This window comes from Entelurus aequoreus, linkage group LG04 (genome assembly GCF_033978785.1).
Source record: "Entelurus aequoreus isolate RoL-2023_Sb linkage group LG04, RoL_Eaeq_v1.1, whole genome shotgun sequence".
Taxonomy (NCBI): Eukaryota; Metazoa; Chordata; class Actinopteri; order Syngnathiformes; family Syngnathidae; genus Entelurus; species Entelurus aequoreus.
In genome coordinates this window covers 90,051,339-90,070,789 of record NC_084734.1, presented here as the reverse complement: position 1 = coordinate 90,070,789, position 19,451 = coordinate 90,051,339, and the positions used below count along the sequence as shown (strand labels likewise).

Here is a 19,451-nt window from a genome sequence, read left to right as displayed (position 1 = left end):
TTATTCAGAATTACCTCATACATTCACTACTGAAATGCTCTCACATAAACAACTGAAATGTTTTTCTCTCACACACACTACTGAAGCCTCTCATCCAAGTAGACTTCATCAGTTCATGATCATAGACTTAGATTGGTCAGATCTAGCCTTAGACTTAAAATTTGGTCAGATCGAGTCTTAGACTTATATTGGTCGGATCTAGTCATAGGTCAAATCTAGTCATAGACTTAGATTGGTCAGAACTAGTCTTAGACTTACAGTAGATTGGTTAGATCTATTCTTAGACTTAGATTGGTCTGGAGCCAAAACCCCAAATATGTATACTCCAACACCAGGAGGGTGTGCCTGGGCAAGGACGTTTCCGTCCTATCGTAGTGAGAGAAAAAAAACTGTTTTGATGCAACAAAAACTAGATTTGACCAATCTAAGTCTAAGACTAGATCTGACCAAGCTAAGTCTATGAGCATGAACTAACTTCTTGCCTACTTGGATGAGAGACAAAATGTCTTCTAAGGCAAACCAAACAGTCCACTTGTGATTGATTGTACGCCCTAGGAAATTAATTATTCTGAGTTTATACATCAATCAATCAATCCATCAAAGTTAATTTATATAGCCCTTAATCGCGAGTGCCTCAAAGGGCTGCACAAATCTCCGCAACATCCCCCTGATCTGAAACCCACATCCCAGCAAGGAAAATCTCAAAACGCCCAAAATGGGGGAAAGGAAGAAACCTTGGGAAGGGGGATGTGAGGTCCCGCCTCCTGGGTGACCGGCTGCAATGGATGCCAAGTGGGTACAGTTATTGAATTATTCATGGTAATGTGAGAGTCCAGTCCATTGGGAAGCTGGCAGAGGGTCGTAGGATGTCTTCATCCAAGTCATAGGAGTTAGTTTACCCCAGGTCAAGACTTAGAACAGCAAGCGCCCTTCCTCCAAACTGTTACCTCTCCAGAGATCATGCGAGGCACACCCTCCTGGTGTTGGAGTATAAATATTTGGGGTTTTGGCACCAGCCGCTGGACTAGATCTGACCAATCTAAGTCTAAGACTAGATCTGACCAATCTAAGTCTATGACTAGATCTGACCAATCTAAGTCTATGACTAGATCTGACCAATCTAAGTCTATGACTAGATCTGACCTATGACTAGATCTGACCAATATAAGTCAAAGACTACATCTGACCAATATAAGTCAAAGACTAGATCTGACCAATGGATGCCAAGTGGGTACAGTTATTGAATTATTCATGGTAATGTGAGAGTCCAGTCCATTGGGAAGCTGGCAGAGGGTCGTAGGATGTCTCCATCCACGTCGTAGTGGAGTTAGTTTACCCCAGGTCACGACTTAGAACAGCTAGCGCCGCCTCCAGACTGTTACCTCTCCAGAGATCATGCCAGGCACACCCTCCTGGTGTTGGAGTATAAATATTTGGGGTTTTGGCACCAGCTGCCAGACTAGATCTGACCAATCTAAGACTAAGACTAGATCTGACCAAACTAAGTCTAAGACTAGATCTGACCAATCTAAGTCCAAGACTAGATTTGACCTATGACTAGATCTGACCCAATATAAGTCGAAGACTGCATCTGACCAATCTAAGAGTAGATGTGACCAATCTAAGTCAAAGACTAGATCTGATCAATGGATGCCAAGTGGGTACAGTTATTGAATTATTCATGGTAATGTGAGAGTCCAGTCCATTGGGAAGCTGGCAGTGGGTCGTAGGATGTCTTCATCCACATCGTAGAGGAGTTAGTTTACCCCAGGTCACGACTTAGAACAGCTAGCGCGTCCTCCAGACTGTTACCTCTCCAGAGATCATGCCAGGCACACCCTCCTGGTGTTGGAGTATAAATATTTGGGGTTTTGGCACCTATATGACTGATATATTTTGACAGCCTTAACTATAACACTAACAAAGTTTAGGTTTCCTCAGTAAATTGTTGTGTTACCTAGCCAGCAGCTGGTATTGACACTGGTTATTTGGGAGTAGTGTGTGTCATCCTGTGTTGCATAATTGATGCACCATATTACCTTACATCCTCCTAATGCCCAGGCTGTGAACAAACAAAGCGAGCTCATCAACAATTCACTGGGGGGTTTTCGATAGGGAGGGGGGTGAACAAAAAATTCAAGTGTGTTTTGAGAGACCGCAGCATCTGATTTCACTTTGGTGAATGAGACGAGCTGTCCTCTTTGGTCACTAAACAGCAGAGCCTCTTGTGAGTGTTCAGTGGCTACATGGTGAAGGAGCTGTAAATCAATGTCGTGCTTGAGAGGGAGCTGTGACACTTGATGGCGGTAATTATGCACAAATGTTGACAAAGACCAAGTCCTTTCACATTGATATTTAAGGTTTAAATATTTGCATTTCAAAACACAAACAAAAAGAACGTCTCATTGAAGATAGTATTTTTTCCCCCCCAAAAAACGTGACAAAATACAGTACTGTGCAAAAGTCTTAGGCCTTAGAAATCATATGTCTGGTACAGGAGAATCCCCAAAAATGCATTTAAATTAAAAAATATATATAGTAATGTGCCCTATTTATGTGCAACAAGCACTAAACATAGGCCTGGTGAAATATATACATATACATATATAAAAATACACATACATACATACATACATACATACATACATACATACACACACACATATGTGTGTGTATATATATATACCGGTATATATATATATATACACACATATGTGTGTGTGTATATATATATATATATATATATATATATATATATATATATATATATATATATATATATATATATATATACACACACACACACGTGTGTATATGTATATATTCGTTAGGTCATGAAAAAACACGGAGGCTATTTCATCCCTACAGGCATGTTTCACAGGTTTCCCTGCTCTTCAGGGGATTTGGTTCAGGGAAATCCCCAGTGTATATTCATATATGTATAGCCCGGCACCTGGACACATTTTTTTAACCCAATGCGGCCCCCAGTTCAAAAATTTTGGGGGCCCCCCTGATCTAATGGCTAATACTCTCTGTAGTATTTTCCTTTTCTAATTTGATTTAGTAATTTTTTGCTTAATTTAGGACAAAAATACATAAGAATATGCTTTAAAAAATAAAAATAAAAAAAATAAAACATTTATAAAATACCGGTAGGTTTAAATATTGAAATTTCAAAACACAAGCAAATAGAACGATTCATATAAGATAGTATTTTTTCCCCCCAAAAAAACGTGAGTTAAAAATAAAAAATAAAAAGTAAGAAAGTAAAGAAAAAAGTATAAAAGAGAAAAATGAATTTACCTTAAAATCCATCCAATTTCTGTTAAAAACCCACTAGTGATGAGTGTTTGTCTGCTGCACAGCTGTGAAAAACACAACAATATTAGTGGTGGCCTTCAGAAGACTTTTGCACAGTATTGAAGTCAGAAGAGGGGACAGACTAATCAAGGGATGGATCATGGAGCCTTCCCGATGACGAGGATGCTCATGAGGAACACCATGATGAAGAAAATCCACATGAAGAACCGGTCCATCACTTTGGCGATCTTCTTCCACTCTGCACCCTTGGCGCACGTGGCCCTCTGCTCTCGGAAACAATTTGCGATGTACTCCACGTTGCGCACCAGCCTGGCGTCGCCGTTGCCGTGGCGACAGAACACACAAGGGCCAAACGTTACCACGGAGCCTTGGGGTGGAGGTTGTTTGTCTTCTTGGCAGCGGAGAGGAGTTTTGTCACCGGGGCAAGAAGGAACCTGGCGGTCTTCTTTGCAGCAGTCCCCGGCTGGAATCTTCCCGTTGGAGCTTTCGTACTTCCCGAGCGGGAAGGTGGAGAAGAGACTCCTCTCTGCTCTGGTGATGTGGTGCTGCTGAGTCTTCATTCTGGGATGTTGCTGCGGTCTCGGGGTCTGTGGTCTGGGGCTCTTATGGCCCTGTCGTTTCTCTCGACCAGCTTGGCTGTTCGCTTGACTATGAGGGCCCGAGTACTTGTGAGCGGCATCATTCTGGACCGAGTGAGCGGATGAAGACGAGGAGGACGAGGAGGAGGCACAGTTCTCGCCCACTTCGTACACGCAGAAGATCTTGGACATGTAGTCAATGATGAGGACTTTGGCCCAGCGCGGGACCGGTTTAGCCTCGGGACCACAGAAGTGGATGTTCATGATGAAGATGGTGAGAGATGTGGAGGCTGTGACCATGGTCATGGTGGCGATGTAGTACTTGCCTGAGGAACACAAGTAGGCAGACAACCAAAAACATCAATGAAATAAACATTTAAAATAAACATGCACAAGAATTTAAGGGTGATAAAACTAAAATACGATATAATAGTTGGACTAACAAAATAGGTCATAGACTGCTAAATATACTATTAAAAATCGGTAATGCTGTGGTACCAAAATGTATTAATAAAAAATTGATAATTAAAATATAAATTTAAATGCAAAATGTATCAATTTTTCAGAATAAATTAGTCCATTGGTAAAATATAATATTCAATTATTAATGGTCTTGCATTTTACCTATTTTTTTAATAATCCATTATTATTAGGGACCGAGAGGACCCTATTGTATTTCTAGCGTTTTATTATTATACCGCCGCCTCTTTGAGCTCTAATTTGACCCCCTTAACATGCTTCAAAACTCACCATATTGGACACACACATCAGGACTGGCAAAAATTGCGATCTAATCAAAAAACCAAACCCCAAAACTCCAAATTGCAATCTAGCGCCCCCTAGGAAGAAAGCACAGACAAAACTGCCTTTAAGTCCCAGTAGGAATGTCGTAGAAACATGAAACAAAAACTTCTATGTAGGTCTCACTTAGACCTAGATTTCATACACTGACAACCCCCAGCAAAAATCAACAGGAAGTTTGCAATTCCCCCTTCAAAACAAAAGTTGTGTAAAAACAGTCACCTTTTTTCAAACATGATCTCCTCTGAGCGCGTTTGTCGTGTCGGCTTCAAATTAGCACAGGAGAGAGATTGAACCCTTCTGATTAAAAGTTGATGAAAGACTTTTAATTACTGCTCCGGTTTGGATTTTATGAGCCCTCAAAGTCGGTCCCGTCCATCGATGCTTGCAGCTTTAATTATTATTATATCATAATTATTATCATAATTATAGACTTAGACAAACTTTAATGATCCACAAGGGAAATTGTTCCACACAGTGGCTCAGTTACAAAGGATGGAAAGGATAAGGATGGAAAGGATAATGCACACAAGGGCACAAAAAGAGGGCGAAAACAAATGGCATAAAGTAGACTAAAAATGTGCCATAGTAGCAATATAAAATATAACATGTAATATTTACATATTATATATACAGTATATAATATATACTGATATATTATATATACAATATATAACAAATCCCAATTACCATGTACAATACTACAGTATATGTAACAGCTTCAGCAAAAAAAAGGGCAGCATAAAATAAAGTTTATTACTATATTATCATAATTATCCAAATCGCAATTTTTTTTTAAAATGTATTCCCACTCTAAAACAATTCATTATTTTCAAAAATGGATTATGAATTTGTATTAAAAAAAAATATTTAAGAATACATTTATTAAAATACTGTAGGTTTTGTAGGCCATCTCTGAGCTTACTCGCATATACACAGTTATGGGCAGTAACAAGCTACATGTAGCTAAGCTAAGTAGCTTAACTACATTTCCCAGTGGTTTAGCTACTTTTTTAACGAGTAGCTTTTCCTGTGGCTTAGCTATTTTTAGACCCATGCGGCTTACATCAAAGCTACAAGCTACAAAGAGAGAAAACGGACTGCAACTCCAGGCCACAAAAATGACAGAGAAAATCCAATGACCTGGATGAATGAGAACATCCATACATACGGAGAACATCCATGATTGGTTGGTGTTCCTATGATGAGTCACAATTAGCTAAAGTTAGGGCGAAACATTACGGACTGGCCAATCAGAGGCAAGATAAGGCGGGTCATCAAAACCCGGAAGCAAAATCATAACAGGGAGTCAGAGAAAGAGGGATGCTTCAAGCAGACTCAAAAAAAATATATATATATTCCTTGAAAATGGCAAAATAATTCCCTCCCGCAGATTAGATTTTTGTTTGTGATGAAAATGACGTGCAGGAAACCCACAATATTATACATGTGCGCCCATAGATGACCTTAAATGTAGCAAGCTACTTTTGTCGTGTAGCTTTCTACAATTCTCCTGAGATAGCTGTTAGAATAATTATATATAAGTTATCACACAACTCTTATGCTTAAAGGCACATAACTTGTTATCTTCCACTGCAAGTTAGGAGTTGCCTCGCCGCAGCTGTTTGTGTTTTTCAGCCTGCTAACAGCCAAGGACGGACCTCAAGTGCCTCAACGAAGATAAGGCAACACCGGGCAAGACAAAGCAGAGACGGGGCGAAATCACCAGGCTCAGCACATTTCCATTCTGAATAATCACGTATTGTGTCTAAGTGACCCCTCCCTTTAGAAGCAGCCTCAGCGATGGAACTCCTGAATAAAATGGGGGGGGCGCGGGGGCTGTTCCTCAGAGCGTGGTGGGAGACTGTAACTGAGTGTGCAGCTCCATGCGTTCTCTTCATGAGCAAAATCGAAATCTGTCTCTGCCTGATTCCTTACTTCTTGTTCTGTTTAATAGATAGTTCGGTGCTTAAACCTGACAATAGCTTCCCCTGTAGCTTAGCTACATTTAATCAAGAGTAACTCGTAGCTTAGCTTACTTGAATGTATCATTTAAGCCACAGGTGTCAAACTCAAGGCCTGGGGGCCAGATCTGGCCCGCGACATCACTTTATCTGGCCCGCAGACACCTGAAAATGATATGTGTCAATAAAGTACTTCATATTTTCTCACTAAATGTAATTGATTTTTTCCATTTTGACAGAAAAAATATATGTACTGCTTGAAATTGCATACATTTTCAACTTTAATAGTATCCAATATTGCAACAAATATTACAGAATATTATCATACGTTCTAAACATGTTTTTGTCTAAATAAAAATACTTAACTTTACAGTAAACTACCCATCAAATTAATAACATTGTTCTTTACAGCGTATTACTGTACATTTTTAAAAACTACTACCGTTTTTTGCGTTAAAATTCCGTTGGCTGAGCTGCCAGTTTTTGACAGTAAAATCTACGGTTGTTGTTTTTAAAGGTGTATTACTGTAAATGTAAAGATGGTACATTGGTTTTTACGGTAGAAAAACTGGCAGCTAAGTTGCCAGAATAATAAAATAACTCGTATTGTTTTTCCATTCACAATATAATTTTGTAAAAACCAATGCAAATTTAACACAAAAATTCTAGCAACTAAGCTGCCAACTTTTTCCATTAACACCCTCAAAAAACAGTGATACTGTTTTTCCATTTACCGTAAAATGTTGTAAAAAAAACAACACTATATTTTACAGTAAAATTTTGTAAATGTAAAGTTTTTAATGTAAAATCAACAGTCTACTTAAAACTATTTAAATAATTAATAATGAAATCCAGAGGGAAATTAATATATTATTCGCTCATACAAGCGGCCCTCTGATGGCAGCCATAACTGCCATGTGGCCCCTCAATGAAAACCAGATTGACATCCCTGATTTATGCCATTCTCTTAAATGACTATAGAATTCCTAAATACACCATACAGGCTTCAACATGGAACCTTACTGTAAGCGGGTGATGTTTTACCTATAAGGGGCACACTCTCTGAGGGAGGCATACTCTCGGCCACCATGAGCTGGAACACCGTGAGAGCGAGGAGCACCGTCACCCCCAGGGAAACCTTCTCCCCGGAGTCTGCAGGCAGGTAGAATCCTAGAGGAGCCAAGAAGGAGATGAGGAAGCACGGGAGGAGGAGGTTGAAGATGTAGAAGGAGGAGCGGCGCTGCAGCAGCACGGTGTAGGTGATGTCGGGGTAGGGGTCGGAGCAACAGCCGTACATGATGACGTTTTTGGTGGCCGGCATGCCGTGGCACTCCCACTCCACGTTTTCCACAAAGTCGGACAGGTCGCCGCTGTCCATGTCCATAAAGATGTCCACCTGGAATGTGGGTCAGGGATGAGTAGAGAGGCTGTAGATGAAGCACACGACCAGCTGACATTTTCCAAGCAGGAAATAACATTTGTAAGATCTTGCAGAGTGGAATTCTGGTATTTAGAAATGTACGAAGCGGTTACAGAAAAAACATTGATTCTCAATAAGGTTCCTTGCCATGCTACACATTTGCACGGTCGCTTGTTGACCGCCATAACCACAACACCAGGGGGAGCTCCACTATACTTGCCAAACTTGAGACCTCCATATCGGGAGGTGAGGGGTGGGGGGTGGGGTCGGGGCGTGGTCGGGGGTGGGGCGTGGTTGGGGGTGTGGTTAAGAGGGGAATATATTTAAAGGCCTACTGAAATGAAATTTTTTTATTTAAACGGGGATAGCAGATCCATTCTATGTGTCATACTTGATCATTTTGCGATATTGCCATATTTTTGCTGAAAGGATTTGGTATAGAACAACGTCGATAAAGTTCGCAACTTTTGGTCTCTGATAAAAAAAACCTTGCCCCTACCGGAAGTAGCGTGACGTTGTCAGTTGTTCACTCCCTCATATTTTTCTATTGTTTTCAACGCAGCTAGAGCTATTCGGACCGAGAAAGTGACGATTACCCCATTAATTTGAGCGAGGATGAAAGATTCGTGGATGAGGAATGTTAGAGTGAAGGACTAGAATGCAGTGAAATACATATCTTTTTTCGCTCTGACCGTAACTTAGGTACAAGCTGGCTCATTGGATTCCACACTCTCTCCTTTTTCTATTGTGGATCACGGATTTGTATTTTAAACCACCTGGGATACTATATCCTCTTGAAAATGAGAGTCGAGAACGCCAAATGGACATTCACAGTGACTTTTATCTCCACGACAATACATCGGCGAAACGCTTTAGCTACGAGCTAACGTGATAGCATCGTGCTTTAACTGCATATAGAAACAAAAAAAATAAATCCCTGACTGGAAGGATAGACAGAAAATCAACAATACTATTAAACCGTGGACATGTAAATACACGGTTAATGCTTTCCAGGCTGGCGAAGGTTAACAATGCTGTGCTAACGACGTCATTTAGCTAACTTAGCAACCGGACCTCACAGAGCTATGCTAAAAACATTAGCTCTCCACCTACGCCAGCCAGCCCTCATCTGCTCATCAACACCCGTGCTCACCTGCGTTCCAGCGATCGGCGGAAGGACGAAGGACTTCACCCGATGCGTTTGGCGGCCCGGAGACGTAGGAAGTCAAGCTGAGGTCGCCGGCTAGCGCGTCTGCTCTCCAACAAAGTCCTCCTGGTTGTGTTGCTGTAGTCCACTGCTAATACACCGATCCCACCTACAACTGTCTTCTTAACAGCCTTCATTGTTCATTAAACAAATTGCAAAAGATGTCCAGAATACTGTGGAATTATGAAATGAAAACAGAGCTTTTTGTATAGGATTCTACGGGGTACCATAACTTCCGTTAAACTGACTTCGTCACGCGCATACGTCATCATACCGCGACGTTTCAGCCGGATATTTCCCGGGAAATTTTAAATGTCACTTTATAAGTTAACCCGGCCGTATTGACATGTGTTGCAATGTTAAGATTTCATCATTGATATATAAACTATCAGACTGCGTGGTCGGTAGTAGTGGCTTTCAGTAGGCCTTTAAGCTAGAATTCACCAACTCAAGTATTTCATATATATATATATATATATATATACATATATATATATATATATATATACATATATATATATATATATGTATGAAATACTTGACTATCAGTGAATTCTAGCTATATATATATATTTATTTTATTATACATATAAATAAAAGAAGAACTTGAATTTCAGTGTTCTGGAGGCTATCCAGTAGATGGCAGTATTGTCCTGTTTAAGAGTATCACAACATTGCTGTTTACGGCAGACGAACTGCTTTATGGTAGACTAAACGTGACTGCTGTTGTGTGTTGTTACCGCGCTGGGAGGACGTTAATGAAACTGCCTAACAATAAACCCACATAAGAAACCAAGAACTCGCCCTCGATCATTCTACAGTTATGATGTCATTGGGCAGGCAAGCTGTTTGTATTGTGGGAAAGCGGACGTGAGAACAGGCTGTCCCCACTCAGGTCCGCATTGAGCTGGAGGGGGCGTGGCCTCCAGCTCCGGCTGAATACCGGGAGTTTGTCGGGAGAAAATTTCTGCCGGGAGGTTATCGGGAGAGGCGCGGAATACCGGGAGTCTCCCGCTAAAAACGGGAGGGTTGGCAAGTATGAGCTCCACAAACCACATTAAACCCAGATTCCGATCTAACAAAGGTCTTAACTCATTCTCTTTCTATGCCACATCAATATGGAATGCGCTCCCAACAGGTGTAAAAGAAAGGGCATCTCTATCCTCCTTCAAAACCGCAATAAAAGTTCACCTCCAGGCAACTTCAACTCTAAACTAACCCCCTCCCCGGATTGTTAATAATCAAATGTAAATAATCAAATGTAGATACTTTTTCTTATGCCTTCTGATCTCTCTCTCTCTCTCTCTCTATGTCCACTACTTGCTGTCCATATCCTACCAAGTCACACCTACACTGTTTCAATATCCATTTCTCTGTTCTCAATTGTTGATGACTGATGATGATAACCAAACCTAACCCCCCCCCCACCCGCCCTCCACACCCCGGATTGTAAATAATGTAAATAATTCAATGTGATTATCTTGTGTGATGACTGTATTATGATGATAGTATATATCTGATAGTATACATCTGTATCATGAATCAGTTTAAGTGGACCCCGACTTAAACAAGTTGAAAAACTTATTGGGGTGTTACCATTTAGTGGTCAATTGTACGGAATATGTACTTCCTTTTCTGTCTTGCCACTGGTGAGGGCGGTCGCATCACTCTCCGCTCCCTCCTTCCCTGCTTGCTCTCTTTGTTTTTTGTCTTGTCTGAACTATTTTGAAGCCTCTTTTCTTGAGCTGTCCTCAAATCTAAACATCAAAATGAATTTGATCAACTGGACTCTCGACGCAATTGACACAGTCTTTTCGACAAGGAAAAGAGGCTCGGGGGAGCCTGGCTGCCCTGATGGAACCATTGCTGCGGGGTACGTGAGAGATTCCTGGAATACTTGGAGAATCATGTGCCTCTCAGTCCTTTCCATCGAGGACGTGGAAGACATCTACCTATTTGGAGCTGTGATCGCAGGGCATTTGCTGATTGGGCTGGGCATTGCTCTGGTGTATCGTCAAATTCGGAAGACGATGGCAGCCACTCAAGGGGCCAACAGGCTGTTCAACGCAATGGAAGGATTGGGTCGTGCTGTGGGATCACAGACTGGAGCGATTGCTGATTTGAATCGCAAGGTAGATTCCATCTTGATGATGTTACAGAAAGAATAAATTGGAATTGTCAGAGCCAGCATATAGAGCAGGAATGTCATTGTTTTGACTGCTCGAAGAAAAAAACAACATCTTAATCTACGATTTGACTCCCTCGAATGGCCTTGAGGAACAGGCTGTTTGAAAACACTCCCCCGAGGACTCCTCAAAGATGGACGCTTTTGACCTTTCCCTTTTCTTCAAAAGCACCTGGGTCGGACTCTTGAACTCTTGAACTCTTGGGGCCGGCCTCGGCCCATAAAGACAATCCAACATCTCACCCAAGTTAATTGGGCATACATGCACGCACATACCCCTCCCCAAATCAACGTCTTCACCACTGCTTTATTCCTCCGGGGTTGTGGGGGCTGAGCAGCGCTCAACAGCAGCTGCTGGCCTCCAAGGTCCTGTTGGATGACTTTGTTGCGAGTTGTTGTGATTAAATGTACCTTGTTTATGTGTGCCATGCTATGTGAGGTTTTTTTCCTCGGACTCAGTCTGGACCATTCCTGAGGGTCCAGCCTCAGACTGATATTTTTTTTTACTTCCCCCCTCCCCCCAATGTCACCTTTTTCCCACCTTTTTGAGGAGCGCCTAAGTGAGGCTGATCCGTTGGCGGTCCCGTCTTGTCTCCCTGTAACGTATGTCTGCTCTTAGCGGGATTGTGCCGAAAATGTAATTTCAGTTCTTATGTGTCTTGTACATGTAAGAATGGACAATAAAGCTGATTGATTGATTGATTGATTCACTGTGCAACCTACTAATAAAAGTCTCAATCAATCAATCAATGCTAGGCAGAATTAGCATTATTTTTGCCCACAAGGCCAATTAGACAAAGAATGCAATAGTGACTGTACAACTGGCCCCTGAGTTCAGTTCAAAACTTGGGAGACAAACATTTTTGCAGCAAAATTCATAAAAACACTACAGTGTTCTTGATGTATAGAGCAGACCTGGGCAAATTAAGGCCCGTTAAGCTTTTCAATCTGGCCCGCCGGACATTCCCAAATTTTAGATCTTTAAGATGGAAAGTGTAGCTGCATGAACCCTTTTGAGCCGCCGGTTCTCAGCTTTCTGGGAATGTGGCCCCCAAACAATTTAGTTGAACATCCTTGATGTACACGATGTGCTGTTTTCTGGCCAACTTGGGGCAGATGGCTCTGCTGCCCCACACAGCACGGGAAAGGACAGGGGGAGTCGCAAAATAATCAAAATGCAGTTTGATCAGTGGCCTAGTGGTTAGAGTGTCCGCCCTGAGATGGGTAGGTTGTGAGTTCAAACCCCGGCCGAGTCAAAGACTATAAAAATGGGAGCCATCTACCTACTCAGCATCAAGGGTTGGAATTGGGGGTTAAATCACCAAAATTATTCCCGGGTGCGGCCACCGCTGCTGCTCACTGCTCCCCTCACCTCCCAGAGGGTGATGGGTCAAATGCAGAGAATCATTTCTCCACACCTAGTGTGTGTGTGACAATCATTTTGGCACTTTAACTTTATTAAATACTAATACAAGTTAAAAGGAGAATAAATTAACAAACTGTAGGGGCCCCAATGCAAAACTGCCACCAATTACTGGAACTGTCAGTAAAATAGTGTGATGACACCTAAAATGTTTACAAATATCCATCTGCAAACATTTCACGGTAAACGCACAACATCCTCATACCTGGTTTCCATTGTAGGTCCAGGATCCGAAGGTCAGGTTACATTGCTGGCTGTCAAAGGGGAAGTAGGAGACGTCCACCACGCAGGAGCTCTTGGTGATGGCGGGGGCATCCCAGGTGATCTCTCCATTGTAGCGCAGTTTCACGTTGGTGTCCATGGGCCCAGACAATGCATCGTCAGCCCTGGACCAGCAGAGAAAGTAGTACCGTGATGTATTAGAGCAGGGGTCACCAACCTTTTTGAAAGCAAGAGCTACTTCTTGGGTACTGATTAATGCGAAGGGCTACCAGTTTGATACACACTTCAATAAATTGCCAGAAATAGCCAATTTGCTCAATTTACCTTTAACTCTATGTTATTATTAATAATTAATGATATTTGGAAACACTGATCATCTTAATGATTTCTCACAATACATATATATAGAAACAGATAAATATCAATATTCAACACTTTATTTTTATATTTTCTCTAAGTGCACATTTTTCAAATTGAACATTTTCAAATTATCACTTCTAAGACAGTCTTGTGAAATCACAATATCCCATTTTAACTAGCTAGCCACTAACATTTTTTAACAAATCATGAATTACTTTGCACCATGTTTGTACAAATAATAACTCATGTCAAATACAAAAGTCAACTCTCAAATTTTTAAATAAATCATGTCACACTTTGAACTGGACATCAAATCTGTTATCTGTTTCTTTGTCAGTTAGTGAAGACCAAGTCTTTAAAATATTTTCTTGGATTTTCAAATTCTATTTGAGTTTTGTCTCTCTTAGAATTAAAAATGTCGAGCAAAGCGAGACCAGCTTGCTAGTAAATAAATAACATTTAAAAAATAGAGGCAGCTCACTGGTAAGTGCTGCTATTTGAGCTATTTTTAGAACAGGCCAGCGGGCTACTCATCTGGTCCTTACGGGCTACCTGGTGCCCGCGGGCCCCGCGTTAGTGACCCCTGTATTAGAGGGTGTTGTCATGGTGCCTACGGAAGCTGAGAGAGACTTGACTCAACTTTGTCATGTGTCGGCATAATGATGACAAAGAATTGTGTGGACTCTTTAATATATTAACCTCAGCTACTGTGTGTTATTTCAAATGCCTGACAGTGTCGTTTTCACTGAGGGCCACATCGCAGTTATGTTTGGCCCCAGAGGGCCGCTTCTATTCAGTGAATACTATTATTACACTATTTTTTTATGCATTTTATTAGTAGATTTTCTTTTAACTAAAATGTAAAAACATATGGTAAATTGCAATAATTTGACTTCACAATGTAGTGTATATTACCGTATTTTTCGGACTATAAGTCGCAGTTTTTTTCATAGTTTGGCCGGGGGTTCGACTTATGTGTGAAATTATCAACACATTACCGAAAAATATCAAATAATATTATATAGCTCATTCACGTAAGAGACTAGACGTATAAGATTTCATGGGATTTAGCGATTAGGAGTGACAGATTGTTTGGTAAACGTATAGCATGTTCTATATGTTAGTTATTTGAATGACTCTTACCATAATATGTTACGTTAACATAGCAGTTGGTTATTTATGCCTCATATAACGTACACTTATTCAGCCTGTTGTTCGCTATTCTTTAGACATTTTAAATTGCCCTTCAAATGTCTATTCTTGCTGTTGGCTTTTATCAAATACATTTCCCCAAAAAATGCGACTTATACTCCAGTGCGACTTATATATGTTTTTTTCCTTCTTTATTATGCATTTTCGGCCGGTGCGACTTATACTCCGGAGCGACTTATACTCCGAAAAATACGGTAAGTTATCACACAACTTTGTGTTCCCATGAGTTCAGGCTGCCCTGCGAGGAGACAAAAGCTGTCTTTGTTCTTATCAAGCAAAAGGCTTGTAAACCTCCACTGTGTGCGATGGGATGCAACGTGGAGGTGTCGGTTTCCCTGATCTATTGGACAGCCACAGGTTGACCTTGGCCTGACCCGAAATCTACAAAGCAGAGAGGGAGCAGACCTGACACCGCTCTGGGCACCTTTTTGTTTAAACTGTTTATGACCGAGTGCGGCAGCGGTTTATGACCCCCCCTCCCCTTAGAAACAGCTGCAGCCATGTAAGCAGGAAATGCCCAAATAAATGAGGAGGCGTGAAGCTCCCTCCTCAGAGAGCGGTGGGGTGACGCTGTAGGAGGGTGCAGGCACACATGGGCTCTCCTCATGAGCTAAATTGAATCCTGTCTCTGTTTGATTCTTTGCTTCTTGTCTTGTCTAATAGATGTCATCGGTGTTTGAACCTGACAGGCACCACAGTTAATTACAGTAAAAAAAAAAAAAGTATTTTTTTCCCCATTTAGTGAAAAATGCTGTAAAAACCACAGTAAATTTCACCATGAAATATATTGCTACTTTTACATTGCACAATTTGATGGATAACTTGCTTTGAAACCATTATTAGTAATTATTTCTATTTAAAAAATGATTTGAAAGTTTGATAATATGTTGTGGAGAGGCAGGGCCGGCAGTACGACAGCGAGGCAGGGCACACCGTAGCCCGCTCCAAGATGGCGGTGAGGAGGTGTGGACGGCGAGGCGGGGCGCGCCGGGATCGACGCCGCAAACATCAGGTGCGTGGATCGCCCAGCTGGGCACAATCAAGTAATCCCAGTGAACTGTGTAAAAGGGCGACAGCCGTGAACGTCAGACAGAGGAGCCCAGAGAGAGACGGAGAGAAGAGAAGGAGCAAGCGAGAAGCGGATGCTGAGCGAGAGAGACGGAGAGTGTGAGGAAGAAGACATCGCAAGAAGCTGAAAAGCTGGAGCGGAAGAGCGAGCAGCAGATGGACAGGCTGAAAAGCAACCCGGAAGAGACTTTGTTGCTAAAAAATAAAAGAAGTCTAAACCTGCTCGCCAGAATGTCCTTCCTTGGTGGTCCCTGGAACCCGCACGACAGCAAGCGACTGTCACATATGTTTTTGCAGAATTAGACAATATTTAAGTTAACATTTCTCCCAAAATAGAAACAAATAATACAGTTAGTAAGAAAAGTTACAGTACTTTGATACATATTATTTGCAGGCTTTCGAGGGCCAAATTAGCCCCCGGGCCTTGAGTTTGACACCTGTGATCTATGAGCATAGAACACACTCGTTTGGGGTATTACAGTATTTGGCTCTGGGACTTCAACTATACCATAAAGGCAAATATTTGGGCTCAAGGGCCACAACAGATGTCTAAGAGAACCGAACGATGGATGCAAGGCTATTCGATGAAGTAAAAAAACTAGCTTGGTGTATATAAAATGCCCCTGGCATAAACACTATATGCATTATATTCATTCAGCGGTGAGTCAACGTGTGCTTTGTAATAGTTTTAGTTCAGTTGAGCAGCATCGCGGCCACGTCCATTCAAAAGCTCAAAGATCATTTCTAATTTAGCATCGCTTCGAATGCCGTCATGGTGACAGATTTACAGATGGATTTCTAAAACAATGAAACTATTTAAGTTTATGTTGGAGCCACAACTTTTCCCCAAAGATTTGTCTAAAAAGGGGTCAGCAAACCGCGGCTCTTTAGCACCGCCATAGTAGCTCCCTGGAGCTTTTTCAAAAATGGAAAAAGATGGGGGGGAAAATATATTTGTTGTTTTATTAATGTTTCTGTAGGAGGACAAACATAACACAAACCTTCCTAATTATTAGAAAGCCCACTGTGTTTATGCTTCCCTGATGACAGTATTTGGCCAGCGCCGTTTTGTCCTACTAATTTTGACGGTCCTTGAACTCACCGTAGTTGGTTTACACGTACAACTTTCTCCGACGCTGCCACAGAAAGACGTGTTTTATGCCACTCCTCCTTTGTCTCATTTTGTCCACTAAACATTTTATGCTGTGTGTGAATGCACAAAGGTGAGCTTTGTTGATGTTATTGACTTGCGTGGAGTGCTAATAATCCATGCTAACATGCTATTTAGGCTAGCTGTATGTACTTATTGCATCATTATGCTTCGTTTGTAGCTATATTTGAGTTCATTTCATTTCCTTTACGAATGTCCTCTGTGTATTTAACGCACATTCGCATGCCTCATGGCACATTATCTGAATGTAATATTGGCTGCATTTCTGATTGTGTGCCATGTTGTTCCAGACCACAGCAAACATTACCCAGCTTGCAAAGGTTGTAATATAAATCCATTAGAAGAAGAAAGCTTGTCCTTTCCTTTAACTTGGGCACACACATTTATATCTTTGGCAGTTTTAAGCCAGTAATTTGCAGGAGTTATCTCACCCTCTGAGACACTTACTTGTAATGTGTTGCCTTCATTGGATGAGATTTGATTAGATAGTACCTTATTAATCCCTGAGGGGAAATTAGATTTTCAGCACAATCCCATTCAAGATCAGACCAAACATTACAGGGAGACAAAAAAAAGGATCGCTGACGTGTCAGCCAGAAAATCCAGCGCCCCTTTCTTATCACACTTATTTAAGGCTTTTAACTTTCTGTGGCTCCAGACAGATTTGTTTTGTATCTTTGGTCCAATATGGCTCTTTCAACATGTTGGCTTGCCGACCCCTGGTCTAAAACATTAGGTTTTTTTCACAGTTTTTGCCCATTTATTATGTTTTGTTTACGTTTTCAATTAATGCCAAAGTGGCATAAAAGTTTTGAGTTGCCTTCACTGCCGTAGGAGATATTTTTTCTCTCCCCCTTGAACCTGCAGTATCAACATTTGTTTTGCCTTTTCATAACTTTGGACATTATGCATCCATCCATTTTCTACCGCTTGTCCTTTTTGGGGTTGCAAGGGGCGCTGGAGCCTATCTCAGCTGCATTCGGGCTGCATTGGACATTATCTGGAACATAAACACATGACTACTAAATATATTGGCTTGAACTAAATTGTACCTTTCAATGTAGTTTTTCTGTTCATACGTGAGTATTTATAGCACAGCAAATACAACTCTTTACATAACTAATAAATTAATACATTTCTGTATTTATTCATTCTTATTATTTAGTTATTAGTGTACTTGAACTACATTTTTGTTGGTTGTGTCTTTTATGCACGCACTCAAGTTCCCGAAGCCAATCATACAGTAAACCTTCCTTTATTGCTTTTAATTGGTTCCGGGTCTGGCCGTGGTAAATACATTTTCACCAAGTATGAATTAATAATTATAAGTGTAATATTTTCATAGCGAGAGCAAAAAAACTGTTTATGACTTTCTAAATGAGATTTTGAACATTAACAGAGCCATTCAAAGTCAAAAGACATGAAATAACACCACATACAGTGCATCCGGAAAGTATCCACAGCGCTTTACTTTTCCCACATGTTATGTTACAGCCCTATTCCAAAATGGAAGAAAATCTATTTTTGCCCTCAAAATTCTGCACACAATACCCCATAATGACATTGTGAAGCGTTGGTTTTCATCCAGGATGTTTCTGTAAATTGCTGCATTCAGCTTTTCCTCTATCCTGACAAGTCTCCCGGCTCCTGCCTCTGAAAAAACATCCCCACAGCATGATGCTGCCACCACATCTCAAATCCCTTCACTGGCTTCCTGTTCCACTCAGGATTGAATACAAAGTCTCCCTACTAACTCACCAGTGCCTCCATGGAAATGCCCACCTCTACCTCAAGGAACTACTCACCCCCAAATCCACCACACGAAACCTCCGCTCCGGACAGGCTAACCACCTCCAACCTCCGAGGACAAAGCTACGAACAATGGGAGACCGGGCTTTCTGCACCGCCACTCCCAGTCTGTGGAACGCTCTCCCTGACCACCTGAGGGCACCACAGACTGTGGATGCTTTTAAAAAAGGCTTAAAAACCCTTCTTTTTAAAAAAGCCTTTTTTTTTTAGAAAAATGCATACTAGTGCTAGCTATTAGGCTGTTTTAGTTTTTAGTTTTATTTTTTTAATACACTGTAGCACTTTGAGGTTGTTTACTCAATGGAAAGTGCTTTTTTACAAATAAAATCTATTATTATTATTATTATTATCACATTTACAAGCCGCAAACTTTGAAGTGTGACATGGCGAGGGACGATTGTATTAAAATACGGACTGGGCTGAAGCACAAGTAATATTAAAGACTGAAATGGGACTACAAACAAATCATAGGATGTACAGTAAATAGAGAAATTTGTTCAGGAATGAATTGCCAAAAAAAAGGACAAAATGAACACAATTCAACTTATTGTACAACAAATGTAAACAATTTAAAGGGCTGCATGTGGCTAGTGGGCCATACTTTGCACATCCTTTCCGTACTATTTACATTGTAGATTGTCACTGAAAGCATCAAAACTATGAATGAACACATGTGGAGTTATGCACTTAACAAAAAAAAGGTGAAATAA

General features: G+C 41.1%; 1 protein-coding gene across 2 annotated transcripts in view; it reads right to left on the bottom strand.

The window, feature by feature from the left end:
• Positions 1-2,829: 2,829 nt before the first annotated feature.
• The window catches only part of LOC133648048 (neuronal acetylcholine receptor subunit alpha-9-II), a 21,881-nt gene continuing 5,259 nt past the window's right edge, over positions 2,830-19,451 (bottom strand). For both annotated transcript variants that reach the window (XM_062043826.1, XM_062043827.1), the window contains 3 exons: positions 13,105-13,285; positions 7,709-8,060; positions 2,830-4,225 (listed from right to left, as the gene is read on the bottom strand). In XM_062043826.1, coding sequence (XP_061899810.1) covers positions 3,459-4,225; positions 7,709-8,060; positions 13,105-13,285 — 1,300 coding nt within the window. In that variant the 3' untranslated portion in view covers positions 2,830-3,458. The remainder of the gene's footprint in view (positions 4,226-7,708; positions 8,061-13,104; positions 13,286-19,451) is intronic.